Source organism: Trichosurus vulpecula, chromosome 1, assembly GCF_011100635.1.
Source record: "Trichosurus vulpecula isolate mTriVul1 chromosome 1, mTriVul1.pri, whole genome shotgun sequence".
Lineage (NCBI taxonomy): Eukaryota > Metazoa > Chordata > Mammalia > Diprotodontia > Phalangeridae > Trichosurus > Trichosurus vulpecula.
Window position 1 is genome coordinate 150,610,618 of NC_050573.1, and position 24,994 is coordinate 150,635,611.

General features: G+C 38.4%; 1 protein-coding gene across 1 annotated transcript in view; it reads right to left on the minus strand.

Annotated features, from left to right (window-relative positions):
• The window catches only part of CPQ (carboxypeptidase Q), a 642,525-nt gene that overhangs the window by 361,555 nt on the left and 255,976 nt on the right, over positions 1-24,994 (minus strand). Inside the window, exon 4 of the mRNA XM_036741920.1 lies at positions 5,286-5,493. Coding sequence (XP_036597815.1) covers positions 5,286-5,493 — 208 coding nt within the window. The remainder of the gene's footprint in view (positions 1-5,285; positions 5,494-24,994) is intronic.

Consider the following 24,994-nt stretch of genomic DNA (forward strand, 5'->3'; position numbering starts at 1 on the left):
CTCCTTTTATGTATTATCTTCCCCCATTAGAATGTATGTTCCTTAAGAACAGGGGATGTCTTTCTTTTTGTTTGTATATGAATCTTCAGTGCTCATCACAGTGCATGGTACACAATAAGTGTTTAATAAATGCTTGTTACCTTGTCTTATTGCCATGGAATCCCCCTTCCCGTGGAATCTCACAGCATATTATTTGTACCTCTCTTTTCCAATACTATTTGAAGTATCGCATTATTAGGTTTATATATGTCTTAGCTCCCCTATTAGAGTGTAAACTTTATGGGAAGAGGGAGCATATTTTATTTGTCTGTGTACCTTCCACACTACCTAGTACAATGCTTGGTATAGAGTAGCAGTTAATAAATGTATGTTGAATTGAACAAAATTAAATAAATGGTGCAGCAGGAAGCTTTAGCTTGACATTCAATAGAGTGGCAAGCATTAGAAGCTTAATAATTAGAGGCAATAAAAAAGGATTATTTAAGTTAATGTCAATTCAAACTCCTGTGGTGTGTTTAAGCTCAGGACAAAATGTGGATACAATCTAGCCTCTGTCTTGCAATCAGGGCTGGTCTTATCAGCAGCTGAGTAGGGACTCAACTATGAGAAATGAAAAGTCACCTCCTGCTTAAAAAAAATCCTTCCTAATTTTCTTCCCAGACTGGATATTGCCTGAAGTTCCCCCATTAGAAAATCATTCTTTTGAGTAAGCAAGAGTGGCATGTTTAATGCCGATGCCCACTAATTCAAAAGAGTAGCCCAGTCACTCAAGTGAGTAAAGCACATTGATGTGTGTTTCTGAATTCAGTTAAACCCTGTATTTTCAGTTATCTCAATATTCTAGACCTGTTGCTTTATAACTGGACCCTGATTTCACCTAAACCAGAGGTGGGGAACCTGCAGCCTCAAGGCCACATGTGGCGCTCCAGGTCCTCAAGTGCAGCTCTTTTGACTGAATGCAAACTTCACAAACCAAATTTTTGTTCAACAAACTTCTATGAGGTCTAAAAGGCCTCACCTGGGGACCTAGAGGGCCACATGTGGCCTCAAGGCTGCAGGTACCCTACCCCTGACCTGAACCTTTATAGGACTCTCATTTCCCACACAGTACACTAACTGATGGAAAAGTCTCCATGTATCTTTATGTGCATCTCTCCCCTTCCCTTCCTCCCCACAGGGCACTGGTTTATCACTGGCTACTCTGACCTATAGCTATTGATGAGTTTGATACCCCATCCTAGTGGCATCTTTGATAGACACCACTGGCACCACTGACAAGAACCATTGGTACCATTGACAGGAACCACTGGTAGAACTGCCAGACACCAACAGCACCACAGACAGACAGCACTGATATAACTAACAGGTACCACTGGTACTACCGACAGATACTTTCCTACCTGCCAAAGTGGAATTCCTGAAACATAAATCTTACTCTGTCACTCTTTTGCTTAAGAAACTGTTAAGGCTCTCTCTTGCCACTAAGATAAAATAAAAGCTCATCTATTTGACTTTTTGCTAACTACAACCTTCACAGTCTGACTCCAGCCTACTCTTTCATTATCATTATGGATTGCTCTCCTTCACATACCTTATATTAAAGAAATAATGTCCTACCAATGGTTACCCATACATGGCATTCTATCTCTGGCTTCTGTGACTTTGTCCAACTATCTCCCAGGCCCTCAACCCGGTAACTCCTACTATACTATTTCATTTGGAATATAGGATAAATGCAACACATCATTTTACAACTGAGGAAACTAGGGTTCAAGGAGTGGAGATGACTTCCCCAAAGTCACATAGCTAGTAAACATTAGAGACAGAACTTGAATTGCAATGCCCTGATCCCACTGTACCAGCTTATTTTAAACCATGGCAGAATCATTGGAGTAAATAAGACAATACTCACTTAGATGTATGAGTTCTACTGTGACAACATGTCAGAGAGCTGTGATTTTCATCAGTGTAGGAAATTTTTCATTGGCTAAGCTCTAACTCACAATCTTACGGGTTTCTTGAAGCTCAAATTAAGTAATTTGTCCATAGTCACATTCTGTGAAATGTCAGAGGTAGAATAGGAACCTAGATCCTCCTAACTCCAAGTCTATACTCTTTAGCTACTACTTCACACTAGCTTATGCATTCTAATAGGTTTGGTTTGTTGTTATTGTTTTAGTCAGTTGCACTAGTCATGGTTTATATAATTTTTTAAGTGTCAGAATCACCTCACTCACTTTAATAACAGTTATTGTACCTTGTCAAAGTCTCCAGGCAACTTCCAAATGGTTAAGCAGTAGTTCGTTTCCTGATCAATGGAGAAAGGACACTCATGTCTAATTTGCTAATAGTGGAGATAGTTTACCCAGGAAGGACATTGAGGCTAGGGCTGGTTCAATCCAGCTCTATTACTAGCTTAGTGACAAAGAACTCTGAAACAGGAGAGAAGGCAATACATAGATAATACCACATGTGCTTCCCCAAGGCTGAGATTTACATGGTTCCTTCAACAATAAAGGAAGAATTCTCTTCTGTAAATGTCTTTGCTTAAAGTAACATGTCCATGAATACATAATAAGATGGTAGGAAGTGAATATGTTTCTTTTCAAAAAAGTTGGTGTCATCTCTGAGAAGTGTCTATCAACAACTGTCTAACACTGCACTCTCCTCTACCCTCCCTTCATTCAATTCCCCTCAGAAAGTTCTGCCTCTGCACAAAGAGGGTAAAATTTGACATATCCAACAAAATTCTGCCTTCTTAGAAATTATTTCCATTGTAGCAAATATACTTGGTATTATTTAGCACTTTGCTCTACTATAATTTGGAGCAATTTAACAAGGATGTGTCAGGGAAAAGTAAGTCAACCCAAACTAGCTAAACTACAATTTATGTCACTGTCAACCTGGAGGTACTGATAGAAGATAAAGATGAAAGCCTTCAAAGGTCAAGCCTATGAAACCTTTTGGAGACCTCAGGGAACTTCATCCCCATTCAGACTTGAAACCAACATGGTTTTATTAATGGAAATGAAATTGAAGAAGATTCATAAACATCTGCTTTGCAGCTGCACTGTAAAGACTGTGGGGCCTTTTCCATCTGATTTGCAGCTGAAACCCCCTATATGGTCTCTTCAGTTTGAATAAGAGACGCTTGAGAGAATGGAGTGTTTTGCTTTCCTATTTGTATCCCTGGAACTTTTCACATAGGAAGCAGTTAATAAGTGTTTTTTTTTTCATTCCTTCATTCATAGTACCATAATATATACACACATATGTAGATTAAGAAGTATGGGTGGGTATATTTATAGTGTGGGTACATACTATACATACGCATACACACACTGTAAAGACTGTGGGGCCCTTTCAATCTGATTTGCAGCTGAAACATACTATATATGTGGTCCCTTCAATTAGAATATGAGATGTTTGAGAGAAGGGAGTGTTTTGTTTTTCCATTTTTATCTATATCTATATCTATATTACAGTCTTTACAGTACATATGTGCATGTGCATATATATGTATATGTGTTTGCATATGTATAGGTATGTATATACACACACACCTCCCTTTATCCTCCATGTTGGGGGCAGCTCAGTGGCACAGGTGACCAGCCCTAGAGTCAGGAAGAGCTGAGTTTAAATACACCCTCAGATACTTACTAGCCCTGTGACCCTAGGTAAGTCACTTAACCCTGTGTGCCTCACTTCCTCATCTGTAAAATGAGCTGAAGAAGGAAACAGCAAAGTACTAAAGTATCTTTGCCAAGAGAACCCCGAAAGGGGTAACAGAGAGTCAAACACGACTGAAACAACTCAACAATACCAATCACATATGTTGTCTCCTTCATTAGGACGTAAGTTTCTTAAAGGCAGGGGTTGTTTTTGCTTTTTCTCTGTATCCACAACATTTATAGTAAACACTTAATAAGCTTCTATTGCTTGCTGTTGCATTCTCTCCCTATTCAACCCCCCACCCTGAATGTACCGTTTCCACACAAAGGCGGAACAAATTTGACATACCCAATAAACCCCTGCTTTGTTTGAGATAATGAATAAATAACTTAACAAATGAATGTCATGGTATGCTTATAGAATGTAAAGATGACAAGAAGTTGGAGGACAGAGTTAATCCAGTGGATTATAGAGTTAAGATTAAAAAAAAAAGATTGTGTCAGCCAATAATTTGGAGTGGAATCTAATAAGAAGAAATTAAATGGGGATAATTGTCATGTTCTCTGTTTGAGTTCAAAGAGTTAACTGCAAAATAGCTCTGGATTTGGAGCCAAAGGACCTGGGTTTGATCTTGAGTCTGTCACTAGCAAGTAGTGAAGGTATGTCATTCTCTCCATTTTCCTAACTGGCAACAGAGAGAAAACCTTTCCAAAAAGGAGAAAGGGAACATGAATTCCATGAGCAAATCTCTTTGAATCACTGACAGTAGTGCAAAATGGAGCCCAGAAGATCTGGTTCTTCACAGAAGTCCTCTATCTCTAGTCACCTCTTCCTTTGCTAACCTTCTATCAAATGTCTGGTAGTCTTGCTCTGAGTATCATTTTCAAAAGAACAATTTTCATCTCTGCTAATGAAGTATACATGCCTGTTAAAACCTTTCAAAAGGGGCTTCATGTATAATTAACTTTTAAGTTATTAATGCTCTGGTTCTCTGGAAAAATAACATAATTCAGCATCTTAAAACAAAGTAAAGGCCCTTATACATCCACATAGTTAGCTCTTCGTTATTTAGGTTGATTTTCTGATTTATAGATTATATTCAGGTCCTGTGTGCCTCACCCCTTAAGCAATTGGCTTCTTGGTCATTTCCATTAACATTAATGCCCTCATGGGCCAAAGAAAATAAAAGGAGATGAAATAAGCTTGTAAGTTCTGCTCATTTTTTATAAGATCTGCCTAGAGGTTTGAAGGGGTAGGAACTTGTGTCTACTATCTAAAACAAGGCTTTGGAAGTAGATAGCCAGTCTGGGTTCAAATCTGATACTCACTTAGGTTCAGGACCATGGACAAGTCACTTGCCTTCTCTGTAAGCTTTAGTTTCCTTGTTGGTAAAAAGAGGACAATGAAGCCTGTAGTGTCTATTTCTCAGGGATGTTGTGAGGCTCCCATGAGATAAGGTAGATAAGGCATTCTGCTAAATTTATATTGCTTATATCAAAGTCAGCAGAATTATATTGACCTTTTCCTCCAAATTCACTAAAAAGTGACAATGACTACAAGCATCACTTCTGCATGGTATGAAGCATACATATTCTTTGTGGCAAGACACTTACCTGTTCTGGATACTTGCTCCCAGTGATCTCAGCCACAGTATTGAACGATCCTGTATCTGGGTAGTTCTTTGCTTCCATCTTTAATTGGACGACAATTTTGGTCCCCCGAGAAGCCATCCTTGCCATCATCTCTGCATCCTCCACAGTAATGCAGGCTGTTGGGATCTGAGGCACACCATCCTGGTAGGCCTGAATTCCTGTGTGAGGACTTAAAAAAACAGCCTGCATTAACCCCAAAAGACTGAATTAGATAAAAGAAAGGCATTTATAAAAATTTCACCAATATATTCCCATCTGACTCACTCTTTTTTGTTTTGTTTTACTAATGCCAGCCATATGTAAATAGGCAAAAGAGGATTATTGCTTTCTTGACAAAAGAATTATTACTGCCATGATTACAATTCTTCCATTATAATGCTGCCTTCTTGGCTTTGGAAGTGACCTTGAGTTCTTGAAGGTTCTGCTATTATCACATAAGCTTTAGCAGGTCCTACTGAGCTAGAAAGCTTTTACGTATAATCCCAGCAATGGATTTATATGAAATTGTGCTTTTCCTAAAAGGATCAATCTATAATGTTTGGAGAAACTCCACAAGAAAAGGTTGGCTACCAGATTTGAAATTTGGAGGCCACCAGAGCTCCTCAAACTGTCTACCTAAGGCTATTAAGGAGCTGCAATGTGCACTGGTGAAGGGAGAAGACATGTCAACAAAATCCTAGATCTTGTTAAGTGATGAAGAAATATGAAGAAGAACAAGAACAAGAAGAACAAGGAGGAAGAGGAGGAGAAGAAGAATGAGGAGGAAGAAGAGAAGAAGGAGGAGAAAGAGGAAGAGAAGGAGGAAGAAGAGGAGGAGGAGAGGAGGAAGAGAAGAAGAAGAAGAAGAGGAAGAGGAAGAGAAAGAAGAAGAAGGAGGAGGAGGAGGAGGAGGAGGAGGCTGCAGAGAATAAAGAACTAGCCTGAGTCAGGATTTCAGTCCCCTCTAGTCATGTTACCTATATAACCCCAAGCAAGTCACTTAACCTCTATATACCCCAGGTAACTAATACTATAAATTGCAGAACAGGTAGAGATCTGTATTGGCAGAGGGAATTTCTTCATCAGGTGTTCTCTAAATCAATAAAATCACAGATCCAGTAAATAATAACAATAACTCATGTTCATATAGTACTTTATAATTACAAAACATAGAACATATTCATTCTCAAGGGGTTCTGAGATCTGAAATAGGGGTGATATATCTCCTACCTCTTTGGCAGCCTAGTGAATCCTATGGACCCCTTTCTCAGAATAATGTTTTTAAATGCATAAAATAAAATACATAACTTTAAAAAGGAAATTATTTCTATTGAAATAGTTATTAAAATATTTTTGAAAAACAAGCTCACAGGCCCAAGGTTAAGAACCCTTCCTCTATCTCATTTGAACCTCACAACAACCCTGTGGGGCAGATAATGAAAATATTATCTCTATTCTAAAGACATGTTAATTGACACCAAAAGTGGTTAAATAATTTGTCTAAGTTGTCACAACTAATAAATGATAAAAAACCAACTCAAAAAACAGATTTTCTGACTTCAAATCTGGTGTTTTTTTCTTCAAAACCTAAAATTTAATTTTATTAACAATATTATGTTACAGCTTCTTAAGTAGGTTTTCAGGGTGTCTATTTTAGTATTTTAAATAATTCTTTAACTGATAATCCACATACTCCATTGGTACCTTCACAAGGATGTCAACAGGTCAGGACCAGCCTCTAACCTGTGGATGGCCACAGCTGAATAGAGCAGGTTGTAGTAGCAATTTATATTTGAAGATCTTTCCCACCCATTAATAGGGCATGTGACCTGCTTATATCACAGGAAGCCTAAGACACATGCGGTGGGAGGAGTTTCCTGACAGGAAAAGCAAGTTATGTCACAGGAAATGCTGAGAGAGAGAGAGAGAGAGAGAGAGAGAGAGAGAGAGAGAGAGAGAGAGAGAGAGAGAGAGAAGGAGAGAGAGAGAGAGAGAGAGAGAGAGAGACAGAGACAGAGACAGAGAGACAGAGAGAGAGAGACAGAGAGAGACAGAGAGAGAGAGAGAGAGAGAGAGAGAGAGAGAGAGAGCGCAATTATAGCTGCTAATGGCCACCCTCATGATTATTAGAACTGAACAGGCAGACTTAGCTGTGCTGTGAGTTTGTTTTGGGGAAGACCCCAGCAGGTGGTCGGAGAGGTTTTGGGATAGTGAGGCTCCATGTTGTAATACTGCATATTGAATGTTTTCCTGCTCTGATAGATGGGATAAATTGCTTGTGGGATATGGTTCTCTGGTGTCTGAATAAATGGTTTACTTCTACCTTCTATGTGGAGAGTCTTGTATACTTTGCGATCCAGAACCACATGGGCATTTTGACAATTATCATCTACATTGTTATTATTGCCTTACTGTTACACAGACTAGAGACAGGAGAGGCAGGAATCACAGAAATTTAATTTCAAAGTGAGGGAAATGGCTTGCAAGCAAGAGGCAGATTAAACACATGTGCTGGGACCCTGCCCCTAAGACCCACAATAGTGTGGCTAAACCTTAATATTTATACCAATGGCTACATGGTGAGCTGTAGTCCTGACCATGAGTGGTAACAGCAACAAAGAGACAAATTTGATTGATAGCAGGGCTTCAGGACCAGAACTTGTCCAAATTTGTCCTCACTTGTCTGAGCTTGTCGGTACTTGTCCGAGCTCAGAGAACACTTGGTGCTGGTCAAAGCAATACAATAATTATGTGGTGTTGCCAGGGGAAGAGCTCATCCAGAAGGTGAGTGCAAACGGATTGTTGTTATGCCAAGCTCAGGGCACAGCCTGCTTGCTGGGCCTTAGCTCTGGAAAACAGGATTTCTCTTAATAGTATCTTGACATGGCCAAAAGAAGGCATCCCAGTGGTGTCAAAGTAAACGGATGGATCCCTGTGATAATGACTTAGAAAACCACAAATAAACATTATCTATGTTGCACTGTAATTTTATTTATTTTGTTAAACATTTCCCAATTGTATTTTAATCCAGCTCCTTTCCAGGCTTAGACACTTATAGTTGTATGACCCAAAGCAAATCACTTAACCTAATATGCCTCAGTTTCCCCAACTGTAAAATGGGAATAATAATGGCACCTATCTCTCAGAGATGTTGTGAGAAACAATGAAATTTGTAAAGTACTTAGCACAGTGCCTGGTACATAACGGGCCCTTAATAAATACTTATTAACTTCCTCCTTCCCTTTCCCAGAACAATAGGTAGGCCCGTATGGTAAACTTATGGGACAGCCTGGACAACAGTCACAAGATGGGCAGGTGTCAGCAAGGAGGATTTTGTTATCCTTTTAGAGTATAGTTTCTCAGGATCCATAGCCATGGGAATGTCTAGTATCCAAGTGTGAGATGATAACTCCCAGAACAGTCTCAAGGATCCTACATAGTAATTCTTGGAATCATAGGACAGATGGTCCTACTGAGGCTGCACCGTGAGACATGGGAGTGACATAATTGATATTTACTACACTTGCGCAGAATGATGGTATTGCTAAAGTTAACTTGTGAGCCTAATGTTGGCAAGATGCCTGCTTAGTCTGTTGCCCTATAAAACAGGTGGGCATTGGTCAGTGAGTTGGGAAAAGCACGGGAAATATGTGTGTGCCTCAACTGGACCCCACTGAGGCTTGAGGGGATATAAGGTTGCACAAGCTGTGACTATCTCAACTGACCCCGTCAAGATATACAGGGTAGTTGCCCACAGAGTGATTAGGGAATTCTGTAGGAGTTTGTGCTTATTATCAGCAATAATGTGTTAGAGAAGACTAGACTAGAATAAAGCTTATTATTAACCCCACTGAAGCTGTTTTCCTGTCTGACCAAATGAAGAGTGAACCTGTTAGAGGCTGGAGTCCAAAACCTCCAGTGCCTCCTCTGTGTTATTAGTGAAACAGCAGGCATTGGAGTATTTAAGCAATAAAAAATGTTTTACCATACAAAGGATACTAGGGTGCCCTAATCATTTTATAACTATGGAAATTAGGAAGGCTCCTAAGGACAGAGGCAGCTCTAGTGAACAAAAAGAATGACGTGTCCTGAAGAAATGGAAGTTAGAATAGAAATCATTACAAACAGCTTCAAGTCTACTTCCCATTCATCTTGAAAGTTAAGAATGAGTGACTAGGGAATGACTAAAGAACCTGTAGTATGTGAATGTCACAAACTATTAACATGTAAAAAAAATAGATAAGAAGACTTATGTGAACTGATTCAAAGGAAAGCAGAAACAGAGAAGTTATATATTTTATATATATATATATATATATATATATATATATACATACCTATATTTATTTAGATATGTATATATCTGTGTATATATATATATAGGTATGTATGTTTGTGTGTGTGTGTTTGTATAGACGACAATTATGTAAATTGAAGGACATCAAATTAACAACAAAAAAGCTGAAACTGAATGCTTTGAAAATCGAATGATCATGTTCAGCCACAAAGAAGAGGCATCTGCCTGCCTTCTTTACAGAGGTAAGTACTATTTGCACACAACACAACAGATGTTTGACGTTTTTGATATTTTGTTTTTGTTGAATTGTTTTTTTTTTTCTCTTTTCTATATTCTTTTTCATTAGGGATGGCTCACTGAAAGGATAAATGTGGAGGGGCACACTGAGAAATGTACATGATATAAAAACAAAAATATCAATAAAGTATGTTTAAGTATGGAAAAATACAAATGTCAGAGATTTTGTCAGGATCAATGAAACACACCTGGTCAAAGTGTACCCTTCTCCTTTCTCCCTTACATCCAATCTACACAAATATAAAGAAACATTATTATTCTGTACTAGTCTTTTTTTCTCCCTTCTGGAATTTTTTTCTCCCCAAAGAATGATTTCTAATCAAAGGCTTTATTAACATATTGGTGATTCAGCATCTGGTTTCCCTAAATTGCTTTGCTCTAATCCTGCTGCTTCAATCATGTCACCATCTTTCGGGCAACCCTAGTCACAGGATGTTTGATCGAACAGTCAGGATTTCTGACAATTGCTTTCAAAGCTCTCTATCACTTAATCTCACCCATTTTCCAACATATCTGCAGTTTACCTCCTAACTTCACCCTTCTATTCCAAGTTTTTTTTTCAAGTACCCCAAGTTCATAAGACAACCTTTTTCCACATGCTTTCCAAACCACAACCTCACCCATAAACTACAAAACAACACATTGTTTATCTAAGCACCCTTCAACCCAAGTACCCTTTAAATTCTCAAAGACAGATACTGCATCTTTGCTTGAGTCTTTTCTTCTCCAGGATAAAGATTCCCAGTTCCTTCAACCAACTTTTACATGACAAGCAATCTTCAAGGCATTTTACCATTTCGTTTAGCTTCTAGGGTGTTTTCTTCAACTTAATAGCCTTCTAAAATGTAGCATCCAGGAATGAATACAATAGTTCAAATGTCACCTAACCAGAGTAATTAATTATATCATACTTTTTTTTCTGGTTATATCACATAAGAACGATTGTTTCCAGTTCAATCAGTCAGTCAGCCAACATTCATTAAGAGTTTACTATGTATGAGATACTGTGCTAAGTAAGCATTAAGAATACCGAAAAAGGCAAAAAATGTCCCTGCCCTCTAGGAGTGAATAGCCAGGAGAGTCCGTGGTCCTCCTCTCCTAAGACTGTCTCTTGGTACATTTAACTTTTAAAGTGCACCTTATCCTAGATGGAACTAGCTGCTTAAACTCTTTAGAAAGCTTGCCAACATGGCACAGTCATAAATCTACCTTCCTCATCTAGAGTAGGCTTTTTTGGTTAATTTTGAAAAATCTAGTCTTTTGCTACTGGTCAATGCTTCTTGATCCCATCACCCCACCTGATGATGTGACAATTCTCATGGCATATACATATTTTCAGGGCCCCAGTGATTCCAGGCCTTCAACCCAAGAGCATATCCCACTACTCATCTGGGCTACCACCCAGCACACTGCCCCAGGGGATGGAGGGGGAAAGGGATGCCACAAGTGCTTCCATACCTGACTGCATCTGTTTATATACTCCTATGCTGCACTGTATCAATAAACCATTCTAACCCATCCTAGTGTCCCTAAATGCCACTCACCTGAGCTCCATCCTAAATTTATGTGGCAAAAAACTTGCATTATAATGGTTCAAACAAGTTGTTTGTACAAGTTGTTGTTGTTCAGTCATTTCAGTCATGTCCAACTCTCCATGATCCCATTTGAGGCCTTCCTGGCAAAGGTTATGGAGTGGTTTGCCATTTCTTTCTCCTGCTCATTTTACAGATGAAGAAACTGAGGCAAACAGAGTTAAGTGATTTGCCCAGGGTCACACAGCTAATAAGTGTATGAGCCTGGATTTGAACTCAGGAAGATGAATCTTCCTGACTTCAGGCCCAGCACTCTAGACATTGTGCCACCTAACTGCCCTCAGTATATCCAAGATTATTTGTATATGTGTATATACGTATAGGTGTGTATATGTATATGTGTGCATGTGTATATGCATATATATATTATATACACACAAACATACATATATATATACACAGACGTGGCAAAATTGGAGGTAAGGCAGATGGGTACCATAATTTAGATGGGCCAGGGATAAGCTAGGCCACTCCTAAAAGATGCTGAACATCTTTTGTGAGGGTAATTGAAACCATGCCATTCCAGGATAAGTTGAAGGAACTGGGGATTACTTAGATTGGAGAAGACTGAGAGAGAAGCATCATAGCTTTCAAATAATTGAAGAGTTGTCATGTGGAAAAAGTATTAGATTTGTTCTGCTTGGCTCCAGAGAGGGAGAACTTCAATGGGCAGAAGCTACAGAAAATCAGATTTCATCTAGACATATGGAAGAAGGGAAAAAATTAGAAAAAATATCTCCTAATATTTAAAACTATCCAAAAGTAGAAGGTGCTACTTTAAGGTGTAGGGAGTTCCTTGTTACAGTGGATATTCAAGAGGAGGCTAGAGAAGTCCCTAGGGATACTGCAGATGGGGTTTTGTGAGTCACTTGGGGTTGGCCTAGACAGTCTCTAAAGGCTTCCCCAACTCTGAGCTTCCACAATTCTGGGATGCTATGCTTAATAACACGTGTTTTATCATTGTTATTGTTCAGTCATTTTTCAGTCATGCCCAACTCTTCCTGACCCTATTTAGGTTTTTCTTGGCAAAGATACTGATCTGGTTTGCCATTTCCTTCTCTATCTCATTTTACAGATGAGGAAGCTGAGGCAAACAGGTGACTTGGAAATGTCTGAGGCTGGATTTGAACTCGGCAAGAGGAGTCTTCTTGACTACAGGCCCGGCACTAGCCACTTCACCACCCCACTAACAGGTATATTTATTCTAGAATACCATAGCCTTGGTCAGTCACATACTCCCTACACTGTCTCTCCATTTCTTCAGATATTGTTATACAATGGTTCATTATCGATGGAGCTAATTCAATGATGAACCACAAGAAAGTATCCAGAAAAAAGAGGGCTACATTAATATTTATCATTCATATGAGATGTCTAGTATTTAGTTAACAACAATCTGTTTGTTCTCAAGCTGTCTTTCTTAACAGAAGATCAGTCTAACACTTCTTGACAGGGATGTTTTCAACACAATGTGTCTTCAAATTAATTTGCTCAAATAAACTGCAGATACAAGTTCTCATAAACTGAGACAGGTTTTCTAGCTGGGGTCCCAGATTCAAGAAACAAATCCAGGCACCAGCAATTTCTTTCTGGATGTGGAATTACACGGTAAATTTTAGTAATTAGTAGCATACCGAGTCCAGCACTTTAATGGTAGTGTGGGATGTGACCTAAAGTCAGAGCTCAGCACAAAAGCAACCTTTTCATTCTTTTAGTTAGCCTCACTTGTCCATTAGCAGTTTAGCGTGGACTTCTATGGATGCCGTCATAAGTCACAAAAGAATCTCTGGATGCCAGTGGCAATAATGGTTTCAATTTCTTGGGGAAAATACCCATATATTCTGTTATCAACATTACTCTGGGAAGAGAAAGATGGCAACTGATTGAAGTGGCTTTGAAGTTAAGGACTTAGGTTCAAATAATGCCTTTGTCTCTTCTTACCTGTATGACCTTGGGTCAGTCACTTGACCTCTTTGGACCTCTGTTTTTCATCTGTAAAATGGAGAGGAAGAGGAAGAAGATAACTAAAGGGCCTATAAGCTCTAAATCTCTGATCTAGGACTACTCTAGAAGACACAGCGGCTAGAGCCCTGGACTTGGAGTCAGACAGACCTGGATTCAAAAAAGACCTTATGTATTTACTAGCTGCATGATCACTTGAACCACTCAGCCTCAGTTTTCTCATCTATAAATTGGCAATAATAACAGCATCTACCTCTTAGAGTTGTTGCAACATTAAAATGAGAGAACACATGTAAAAAGCACGTGCAAACCTTAAAGCTCCACATAAGTGCTATTATTATTAATTATTATTACTATTACACACACACACACACACACCATTTCTTAGGGTCTATTATAGCGAATACCCCTCAATTATTGGAGGTAACTTGGATCAAAAGACAGACATATTTAATGAGGACTTAGGAAGAAACCTCTAACTTAGGGCAAACATGCAAATACATAAAAAATAAATGAAGGCTATAATTTTAAACAATGAATCCTAAAATATGACCACAATAGAACTTTTCCACTCCAAAAGAAAGTAGATTATGAATCAATCACCTCTCTAGTTCCAGCTGGACATACCTTGAAACAAGATTGCTTATCTTTTGGGACCCCCCAAAAGCAGAAGACAATAGCACTGTGCAGTTCTGTCTACCAGAGGAAAGACTGAGGAGCTAGATCTTCTAATGCAGCTTCCAGAGCAGATATTAGTAAATGTTTCCTACATTCTTTGGACTATTTCCAGTCTAGTTTCCTCTTGGTAATCCAATGATCACAGATAATTTATGAAGATTTAATTGCTTTTAGACCTTGTCCTTGGTGCTGAGACTACAAAGATGAAAATGGAACTTTCTTGGCTCTAAGGTAGTTTTCATTCTATATGGAGGGAAAATATATACATATATAAGCATATACACATTATATACAATGTCAGTGCAAGGTAATATGACAGGGAAGGGGGGAAGGAAGGCACTAGCTGCCCAGGGAATCAAGGATGAGCTATATCATTTGGTTCCTCAGTTTTACAGAGGCAAATTTCTATGAGGTGCTATTCAAAGTCCCACCTAAGGTAATGGGTTGTGCTCCCTTTTTAAAAAGGCTGGCTATATCTGGACTTAAATGATATAGGCCCAACCCTGTTAACAACAGAAATCTGCCTCCTCAGTCCAATTATTTGATGTATTGTTTTTCCCTTTTGTAAGAGCTATTATTCTGGAAGGAACTGTTGGAATGGCCCTCATTTCAAACAGCTAGATACTAATGAGATATCAATTGATAATTGATCAACGATCACAAAGTTGCCAAGGTTGGGTCCAACAGGCTCCTAGCAATTTTTACTTAACAATCACGCTTTCAAAATTAAGACAAAAACCTTGCCACACGCTAAGTCAATTACCCTTGATTTGGGGGTAAGCAATGTTCTATAGAAGAAAAGTGTTTTGGAGTACAGAAAGAAATAGATTTGAATTCCACCACCCACATGTAATAGCTTTGTAAACATGAGCAAATCACTTAACCTATCAACCTTCTTCCTTCACCTTAGCCTCTTAGAGTGCATATTTTCCTTTAAGATTTGACCCAAGGGCCCTCTTCTATATCAGTGGTTCTTAACATGAGCACCATGAACTTGAAAAACTTTTGATATATAATATATATACACATATATATATAGATATTATTGATTTCCTTTGTAATCCTATGTATTTGTGCATAAAAATTTTATGTATTTATGCATAAAAATCCTACGTATTCATGCCTTAAAAACTGATTCTGAGAAGGAATCCACAGAAGTGGGTGCCAAAATGCCAAAGCAGTCCTCAACACAAACTAGGTTAAGAGTACCTCTTCTATATGAAACTTTTCCTGATTCCCTCCCCCATCTGTTGCTGTCCTAAATCCCAGATCCGTTTTATCTGTTTTAAATATCTACATATGCATATATTATCTAATCTGATGGAATATTAAGCTCTTTGAGGGCAGGGTCTGTTTCACTTTAGTCACTGTATTTTCAGCACCTAGCACAGTGTGCCAAGCACATAGTAGGTACTTAATAAATGCTAGTTGACTTGTTGATTGCATGTGGGAATAACAATATCTGTAGCACAGAACTCATATAATTGTAATAAGTGAGATATGGTATTACTAATATATATTATTACCCTCAATAAATATAAAAATGTAGATCTTTCCAATTACTGCACTGGTGAGTCTATAATAAAACCCCCGTACGTCAGCTGAAAATGGATTCCTTGGATCTCTTTTTAAAGTTTATAACACTGCAAATATCTCCTACACTAAAAGACACATTGGGGCGACAGCTGAATTTTTCTTTTTGAGTGATCGTCAGCTCTGAATAAGACAAATGCCCTGTTTGAATAAACAAGTTGACTAGTCCCCCCCATATTATACATCAATCACCTAATGCCCCTCATGAGTTATTCCAAGAGCAGCCTCTTAGGACTAGTCCTTTGTAAAAACTATTGCAGAGCTGTTTCTTTATTTGCAAAGTTCACATCAGTCCTTGAAAGTGGGTATTGGAATATACATGATGTATCCACCAAGAGGGCAATTATGCACCCCTACTGAGAGAGATACAGGTCTTTCTGGGGTTTTTTTTGATGGGTTTTTTTTTTCCCTCAGAGTCATATAACACTTTGACCAAAATGAAAAAATATTAACATCACAATGAAGTCTTAGAATGTCTAGGGTCTGGAGGCGGGAAGGGTGGGGGAGAGGTTGCAGAAGGCTAAGGCCTTTGAAGCTGGGGCCTTTTGTTTCCACATTCTTTTTCTTAGAAACTTCTTCTCTAGTGAGGTTACAAGGGCAGACATTTATGTTGTATGTCATTTCCAGAATCTTGGTAGTGATCTGTGATTTAAAACAAAAAACCTTCCTTTAGAAAGATCAGTACTGACTCTACCCCACAGTTCTAAATGTCTAGTAACTGCCACACAAAATTCAGCTCACATATTCACATAATCATTCACAACACAAAAGCAAGGAGCTCATATTCATACCAAATGTTAGAATGAAGGTCCGTGCTAAAACACAGACGACAATTCTTCAGAAGGAGATGAGGCCATTGGAGGATCCAACAAGCTCTTTTCATATCTGATTTCTGCAATTCTGCTTGGATGACAGAAGATGGGTGGGAAAAAAATCTATTTCTAGAATTTATTCCATATTGATAGCATATTTTCTACAGACAAAATGCAAGTCACATCTAGCATGATATCTTATAGTTACTGAGCAGCACTCATTGAAGAGACTGTTAAATGTGGCGGCCTTTACAGCTGCCATAGAAATGGAGTGAATTATAACAGAGAAAAGAAGGAAGCCAACAAGACCTATTGAATTTGAATTCAGATAACATGGGTTCAAATCTTAACTCAGTCATTTTCTTCCTATGAAACCTTAGGGAAATCACATCATCTCTCTAGGACTCAATTCTCTATCTGTAAGATGCAGAACTGGCCTAGATGGGCCCTAAGGTCCCTTCCACATCTGAAGCCATGATCCAGGAATATGCTGGAAAATGTTTGACTACTGAATCACTGGAAAAAAAAAGTGTATGTATGACACAGTTTTACATTAAACTACATCATTAACATTTTCTCCTCTGCTTTTTGGAGGCTAGGCAATCAACAAAATAATAAATCAAACCCCAATTTGTAGGGTTTGCTCTTTTCTAAGGGGCAAATGCTCACAATGAAATTTAACAATCAGCTGTCAGTAGCTGGTAGGAGCATATCTCTGCATTATCTATGAATTAGTTCTCACGAGGATCTATAACAAATAAAAATAAAAATCAACATTCCCAAAATGCTTAGAACCAAACCCATGAGGTATACATATTACTTTCTAAATAGAACACTTTGGTTTCCTGTACAAAGAAACATATATGAAAAAGTAAGAAATCTTAGTTCATGTGATAAAAGACAGAAAGAGCTGGGTTTCAAGAACTCTTTGGGATGTTTGATGATGATGGTGATGATGATGATGATGATGATGATGGGTCACTTCAGAGTATCTGACTCTCCATGGCTCCATCTGGGGTTTTCTTGGCGAAGATACTGCAGCGGTTTGCCATTTCCTTCTCCAGCTCATGCGACAGATGAGGAAACTGAGGCAAACAATTAAGTGACTTGCCCAGGGTCACACAGCTAATGTCTGAGGCCACTTTTGAACTCAGTCCTTCCTGACCCCAGGCCTGGCACTCTATCCACTGTACCACCTAGCTGCCTTGGACATTATTGGGATAACACTAACAACTTATATTTATATAACAATTTTGTCAGCTTTACAAATTACATTCTACACACATATGTTAATCTTACTGTATCATAGCAACGATCCATGCATCCATGAATTATTACATGCTTTTTAAAAATGCAACACAAGCATTATTATCCTCATTTCACATGGTAAAAGTCAGAGAATGTGATGTCAAGTAGCTTGTCAAGAGTCACACAGCTAGTAAATGTCCCAGCTGAGACTGGAATCCTGGTGATCTACCTTCAGGTCCTTTCCTCATTCTGCTACTCCATACTCCTCCATCATATAGTATAACTCCTTTAGAATATGCATTAAAAAATCTGAGGCACATAAAAAAGACAACCTATCACAGCCTTCATTTTATAATTACTAAAACAAAAAAGCCAACATCAAAAATCATGTCAGCATCTTTAATGAGCTACTTTTTTTTTTACCATTCATATCTTTTACTAATTTCAAATTCCTTTTATGCCAACCTTATTAAGGCATACTCCCCTTTTTTCTTGCTTTTTCCTTTTATCTCTAACATGAGGACAAAATCATTTTTAGTGTAAAAAACAAAGTAACATCACTTCCATTTGCCAAAAAATGTTACTGATGAATGATTTTTGATAAGGATATGGGGAACACATTGAGAAGAGGCAGAATAAAGCAGTGGAAAGAATACTATAATGAGTCAGGAGGCCCAGGTTCAAATCCTGACTTCTGCTACTGACCACTGACAGAGGGGAAAGATCACTGGATCTGTAATCCAAGGGCAAGGATTTGTATCACCACTCTTCCACTTACTCCATGTGAGCCCTTACTTTATCTGGACTCCAGTTTCTCAACCTATAAATCGAAAGGATTGAACTCCAGAGCCTCTATGGCAAGGGTGGGGAAACTGCTCTATGGTTTCTTCTGGCAGTAATATTCTAGGATCCTAAATCTTCCAGCCATTCTGGGTCCCAATTTCCTCATTTGTAAAATGAGAGGGTCAGACTTCACTAGATGGTCTCTCAGGTCCCTTCAAGCTCTGACAATCTACATTTCTAGAGGAGGCAGAAGTGTCATGTGGCCTGCCTTTTCTTTCAACAGAATGAAGTCACAGTGTCAGACTGACTGCAGAATAACCCGCAGAAGAACTCTGATTACTACTTCCAAGTGCAGCTTTAGAGGAAAAAAAGACTCCTAACATAGAATCATAGGCCTGGGAGGCAACCTGAAGATTATCCAGTCCATTGCTCTCACATCTAATTTACAACCCTCCTAAGATTGGGTACTCAACTGTGGTAACCCACGTCTCCACCTCCCCATCCTGGCATTCCCAAAATTCTCCTGTTTAAGTAACTTCAGCATATAAATTATAGCATATGGTACTAAGAAAAAGACAGAAGAAAGCCTGAGACTAGCATGTCTATAATGAGGGTGTTACTGGATCCATCCCATTAGGTATGTTAATATGTATCACAGTCTTATCTGTTAAGGAAATTACTTCCTTAAAGAGTCTAAGCCTTCATTCTCTGAAACCTAGAATGGAAGTCTGGGGCCAGAAGAAATCTCAATACTTGACTAGATAGATAGATGTTGATATATACTTAGATGTGTGTATGTGCACACACACATGTGTGTATGTATATGTATGCATATGCATCTACATGTGTGTATGTACAGATATTTGCATCTATATATATACACACATATATAATTAAGGGAATTAATTCCTTCAAGAGTCTAAGCCTCCATTCTTTGAAACCTAGAATAGAAATCTGGGGCCAGAAGTAATCTCAATACTTGACTAGATAGACAGATTTACGTATGTGTATATGCATGTACATATATGTACATACACATACACGTACACGTATACATATACATATAATTAAGGGAATTAATTGCTTCAAGAGTCTAAGCCTTCGTTCTTTGAAACCTAGAATGGAAGCGTGGGGCCAAAAGTAATCTCAATACTTGACGAGGGAGAGAGAGAGAGAGAGAGAGAGATTGAGAGAGAGAGAGAGAGAGAGAGAGAGAGAGGGAGAGAGACAGACTTAGGTATGTGTACGTATGGGTATATGTATGTATATGCATATACATGTGTATGTATATATACATACATGCATATGCATATACATGTATACATACACATACGGATACAGATGCATGTGCACATACACATACATATACATATACATATACATGCATACAATTAAGGGAACTAATTCCTTCAAGAGTCTAAGCCTTCATTCTTTGAAACCTAGAATGAAAGTCTGCGGCCAGAAGCAATCTCAATACTTGACTATGTGTGTATAGCGTGTATATCACATATACATATATATGTGTGTGTGTGTATATATACATATATGTGTGTATGTATATGTATATGTGTGTATTATACACACATATACATATGCATGCTATAGATATATACATACATGTAATGTGTATACATGAACACATGTGCTATATGTGCACATATGCACATATACATATGTGTATATATAATAGACCTGAGTTCAAATTCTGCCTCAGATGTTTGCTAGCTGTATGACCCTAAACTAGTCATTTAACCACTTTCAGCCTCAACTTCCTCCTCTGTAAAATGGAGATGATAATAGCACCTACCTCCTAGGGTTGTTGTGAGGCTCAAATAAGATTACATATAGAAAGCACTCTGAAAACCCCAAAGTGTTATATAATGCTAGCTATTGCCATTGTTATTATTTTATCATCATCATCATCATCATTATAGTAAAGCTAAACAAATAAAATTTTGTGTCCGTATCTAAAAATCCACGTCTCATTCAATCTCTGGCTTTTAGGTCCTAGGGATTGAACACCTGTGATAAATTAATAGGAAAAAAATTTATGTAAATTATTCTTTGCTTCCACCACCTAATTTATGAAATACTCGCAGCTGGATCCTTTGAGTAGGACTGGTCTATCTATCTCTACCCAGTGACAAAGCTAGCATTTTCTTAATGTCAGTCATTTTCATAGTCAAAGACTCTTTCTATACATCTGCTAGGGAGTCAATCTTGTGCATAAACTTGGGGTCAGTGGCCAAAGGTACATGTATAATGTGCGTTAATTTTTTGGATAATTTGTATAGGGCATCTCTATTCTGTATAACCATGTGGATGTCTTTACCATTAATTCTGAAAAGACTCTTTTTGTTAGCATTCCTATACATAAGGAATAGGCACTTAACTGCTTCAAAAGAGGAGAATAACATATACAAACACCATCTGTGCAGCATCATTAGCATATTGGTCTCAATCATAAATTTCCATGAAATTTAAAAAAATGTATATCCCTTGATTTAAGTTCTACCTTCCCTCTGCCTTTTGTTTGGGCCTTTCATTTTGGAATCATGAAGAAACCCTCTCTAATGCAAGGAAAGGCCTGTAGTCAAACGGGGCAGCAACCAAGAACTGTGTTCAGGGCAACTACCCCAAACCAACAGCATGACAAGCAGCACAAAATGTGCCCCCAGATTTGTGAGGAAGAGTAAGATACTAGAACAACACCTTGTGGTAGGAAGGCAGAGAGCCCAGGTCACTTAAGACTACTGATGGGGAAGTTACCCTGATAGGGCCAAGGGAGCAACAGGATAGGGAACAGCAGAGTTAATCCCCACAGCATCATCTAGTAGCTTCCTTATTGAAACTAATTATTCTTATTAACCTGAGGCTAAGCCTGTTACCATTACACTACTGAAACTAAAGAACTATGTGTGCTTTCAGGGCCCTGAGGCAAAGGTCTGGTTGTCCTGTCCTAGTTACAGTTGAGATCTCATCATCTAAGAACAAGTGACACTTAGGGGAAAATCAATCATACTTCATTCTATCCAACCCCAGGAAGAGGCAAAGCCAGGTCCTAGATGTGTATATCATTGCCTGTTGGCTTCTCTAGCCTATAGTCCAGGAATCCAAGCTATTTTGGGATGACCTTTAAAGCTATACCAATCATAAACGTCTACATCTGAGGACAGCTAGGTAGGCTGACTTCTCTGGAAAGGAATTAGCCTGATTCTATTCTAGACTCTTGTTAACCCCAGCTGTATAAGACACTAAGTTCTATCCTATTTTCCATCATGGGCAGCCCACTCTGTGGATAATTCAGTAACAGCTCTGAGTGTATAGGCTGGAAATGCCCCAAGAATGTGCCAACACAGCTACTAGTCAGTTTACATATGAAATGTTTTGTGCAGCTCTCCCCTTTCAGCATCTTCCCTTCACTACTCCACCTTTTGGATTTCTATTCACAATTTTTAGCTCGTGCTACATTTCGACTCTGCAGAAACTCACATCCTTGAAATGTTCTTCACTATATAGAAAAATTCAATCCTTTAATCAGGAAATGATCATGGTAGTGATGGTGGTTATAATGATAACTAGCATTTATACAATGCATTAAAGTTTGCAAAATGCTTTTTACAGATTACCTCATTTGATCCTCATGACAATCCTGTCAGATCAGTGCTACCTCTGTCCCACTTCACAAACGAGAAGTTAAGTGACTTGCCCAAAGTCACAAAGCCTAGTAAATGTCAGAGGCAGGATTTGAGTTCAAGTCGTCCTGACTCCAGGTCCAGAATTCTTTCTACTATAATAATTCTGCCTCTCAGAAAAGGTGCCATATTAAGAGAGTTATTCACTGTTGATAAAATTAGGGGAAGGGGGCCAGGGAGGAGAGGTACCATTACGTAGTCCACATCCTTCAAGACACTGTAGCAGCCAATAAAAATTCATTCACTATCAATTATGCCCAAAGTACAGAGGTCATAGTTGCGAAGATTACAAAGAATTATAGAATGTCAAAGCCAGAAGGGGATTTAAAGATCATACAACAACCTGCTGAAATATTACTCATCCTTCAAAGACCATTCCAACTACTACCTCCTTCAGGAAGTCTTCCATATTCCCTTGATCAGATAGGATTTGCTTTTCCTCCTAACTTTCACTTACTGTATTCCAATTCTACAGAATTAGCTTTAGAACCAGTCTCAAATATTGAATTAATGTTCTTATTATTAGTGAATAAAGGTTAAGAGACGTATATCATATGTGACTTTTATGCATTTCTTCCCCTTAGGCCATAACCTTGAAGGCAGAAACGAAATCTAATTCATCTGTATGTTCCCCAGGCTATGAAGAACAGCACTTTGCACAAAATGGCAGTTATAGCTCAAATTGGACAGGATCTCAAAGTCAATTCCCTTATTTTACAAATGAGGAAACTGATGGAGTTTGATTGACTTGCCCAATAGTAAGCATTAGAAATTGGGATTTGAACTCAGGTCCCCTGACTTCAGAGCCATGCTTTTTCCACTGTAGCACTTTGTGTAAATACCTTATCACCTCTGAATTCCCATATTCTAGTCTGCAAGCAATTTTAATGTTTATCAAGGAACAAGAAAGCAACAACACTCAAAAGTAATCACAACTGTAAGTCTTCACTCCTCTCCCCACCACACACACCCTCCATGTGTGCCGAGGCAGGAAGCACAGCCAAATCACTTAAAATACCCAAAGTATGTGTACGTTGGCTGCTGAACACAGATCCTAGGGTACATTATTGCCTGTGAAATGGCTTATTAGAAGGCAAAAGAAAAAAGCAGCATGGAACCTTTGAACACTCCAATAATATGTTTATAATCCAAAGAAAACCATTCCATTCCCCAGGTTTGTTATAAGTACTGACTAGAGAGCTACAAAAATACTCATTGAAATATTACTATAAATTTCACACTAATGTTTTCTCATGTGGTGCTTAATTTTTAAAACCCTAAAAGTTCTGTTCGTTTTTTTTTAAATGAAAGTCTTTTCTTCTTCCTCTGCTCTTCCCTTCTCCCATTGCCCCTCTGGAGGTTCTTTGAAACAGATGAGCAGTGATGGGCTAAGCAGACAGAGCTTCAGTGGACTATGGCTCTTGTTGTAGTCCTAACAGGAGAAAGGGAAGAATTAGTGGGTGTTCACTTGAAGGTCACTACCCAGGTAGTCTCCCACCCATCTTGTACTATTTCATTTAACCATCTGGCTTAAGAAGTAGAAAATTAAATTTCTCCCTCAAAGAGAGAATATATTTTGAGGAATTGAGACAAGACCAGGCCAGAGGTGCAAGAGCCCCTGCCAAGAGCTAAGTATTTATTCACAAGGAAAACTACAACAAACAAAATGTGTGCCATAGAGAAAATAACTCATGATAGGAAATTAGTCTGTTTAAGGCATAGAAGAGGTAGGCGTAATATTTAGATGAGGCAAAAGACTTTCATCTGGTCCTTTGAAGTAGGCAAATGCTTCTTGCCCCAAATTTAAAGTGTAAACAGGACATTAGCAAAAAGGTACATTATAAACATCTGGGTAATATGTTTCTAAGGACTGGGACTTGATATCCAGAAATCACTGGAAAGAATTCCAAATTTATCACGGGTTAAAACACTTTTTCAAACACTAAGCTGTCTGGTAGATGCAGTGGTTTTGGGTTACAGCAGTTCATTGTGGAAACTTTAATAAATTTTATAAACTTATGTGTAGATATAGTTAAATTTTGTCTAACTTCAGTTGGAAGAAAGCAAGAAAGCTAAAACATACCCCTCCTTTCCCTGAAAAAACACACACACACACACACACACAAATCTGAATATAGAGTAACATGAACTATAAGCCCAGAAATCAAGTGGGGACCATCATTTCCAAATTTTCCATTGAAATTTCATTTCTGTGAGAGATTAATACTCCTGCCTTTTACAGGATAATAAAAAATCATTACATCACTTAGTCAATTCACCCACCAAACTGTTCCCTTCCCACATAGTCCAATAGCAATAAATGTGATCACGCTTTTATAGGTTGCCTTGTGAAACTATTATAAATCCTAAAAGGCCTCAATAGTTGATAAGTTTTTCTACCCTAACCTATTATAAAGTTTCAGTTCTGCTAATAAGAAAACCCTTCATGTAGACCCTGTCTTCGATTTTTATTTAATTCAAAGTGGCTCCAAAACATGGGATTTAATCCACTGATTATTTATTGGAGTTTGAATTTTTCCCATCACCAGGTTAATACTGGTGACCATCCATCTCTAGCTGGCAAGAGAAAATGGGCTTTGGGCAAGTCATTTTGCTCCTCTAGGTCACAGTTTCTTGTCTATAAAATGGGGGAATAGGGCACTTCTTGCCAAGATGGATGCTTGAATGGGATCTTTCACACACTTAATCCAGCAAAATCCTGAAGTTGAGGAGG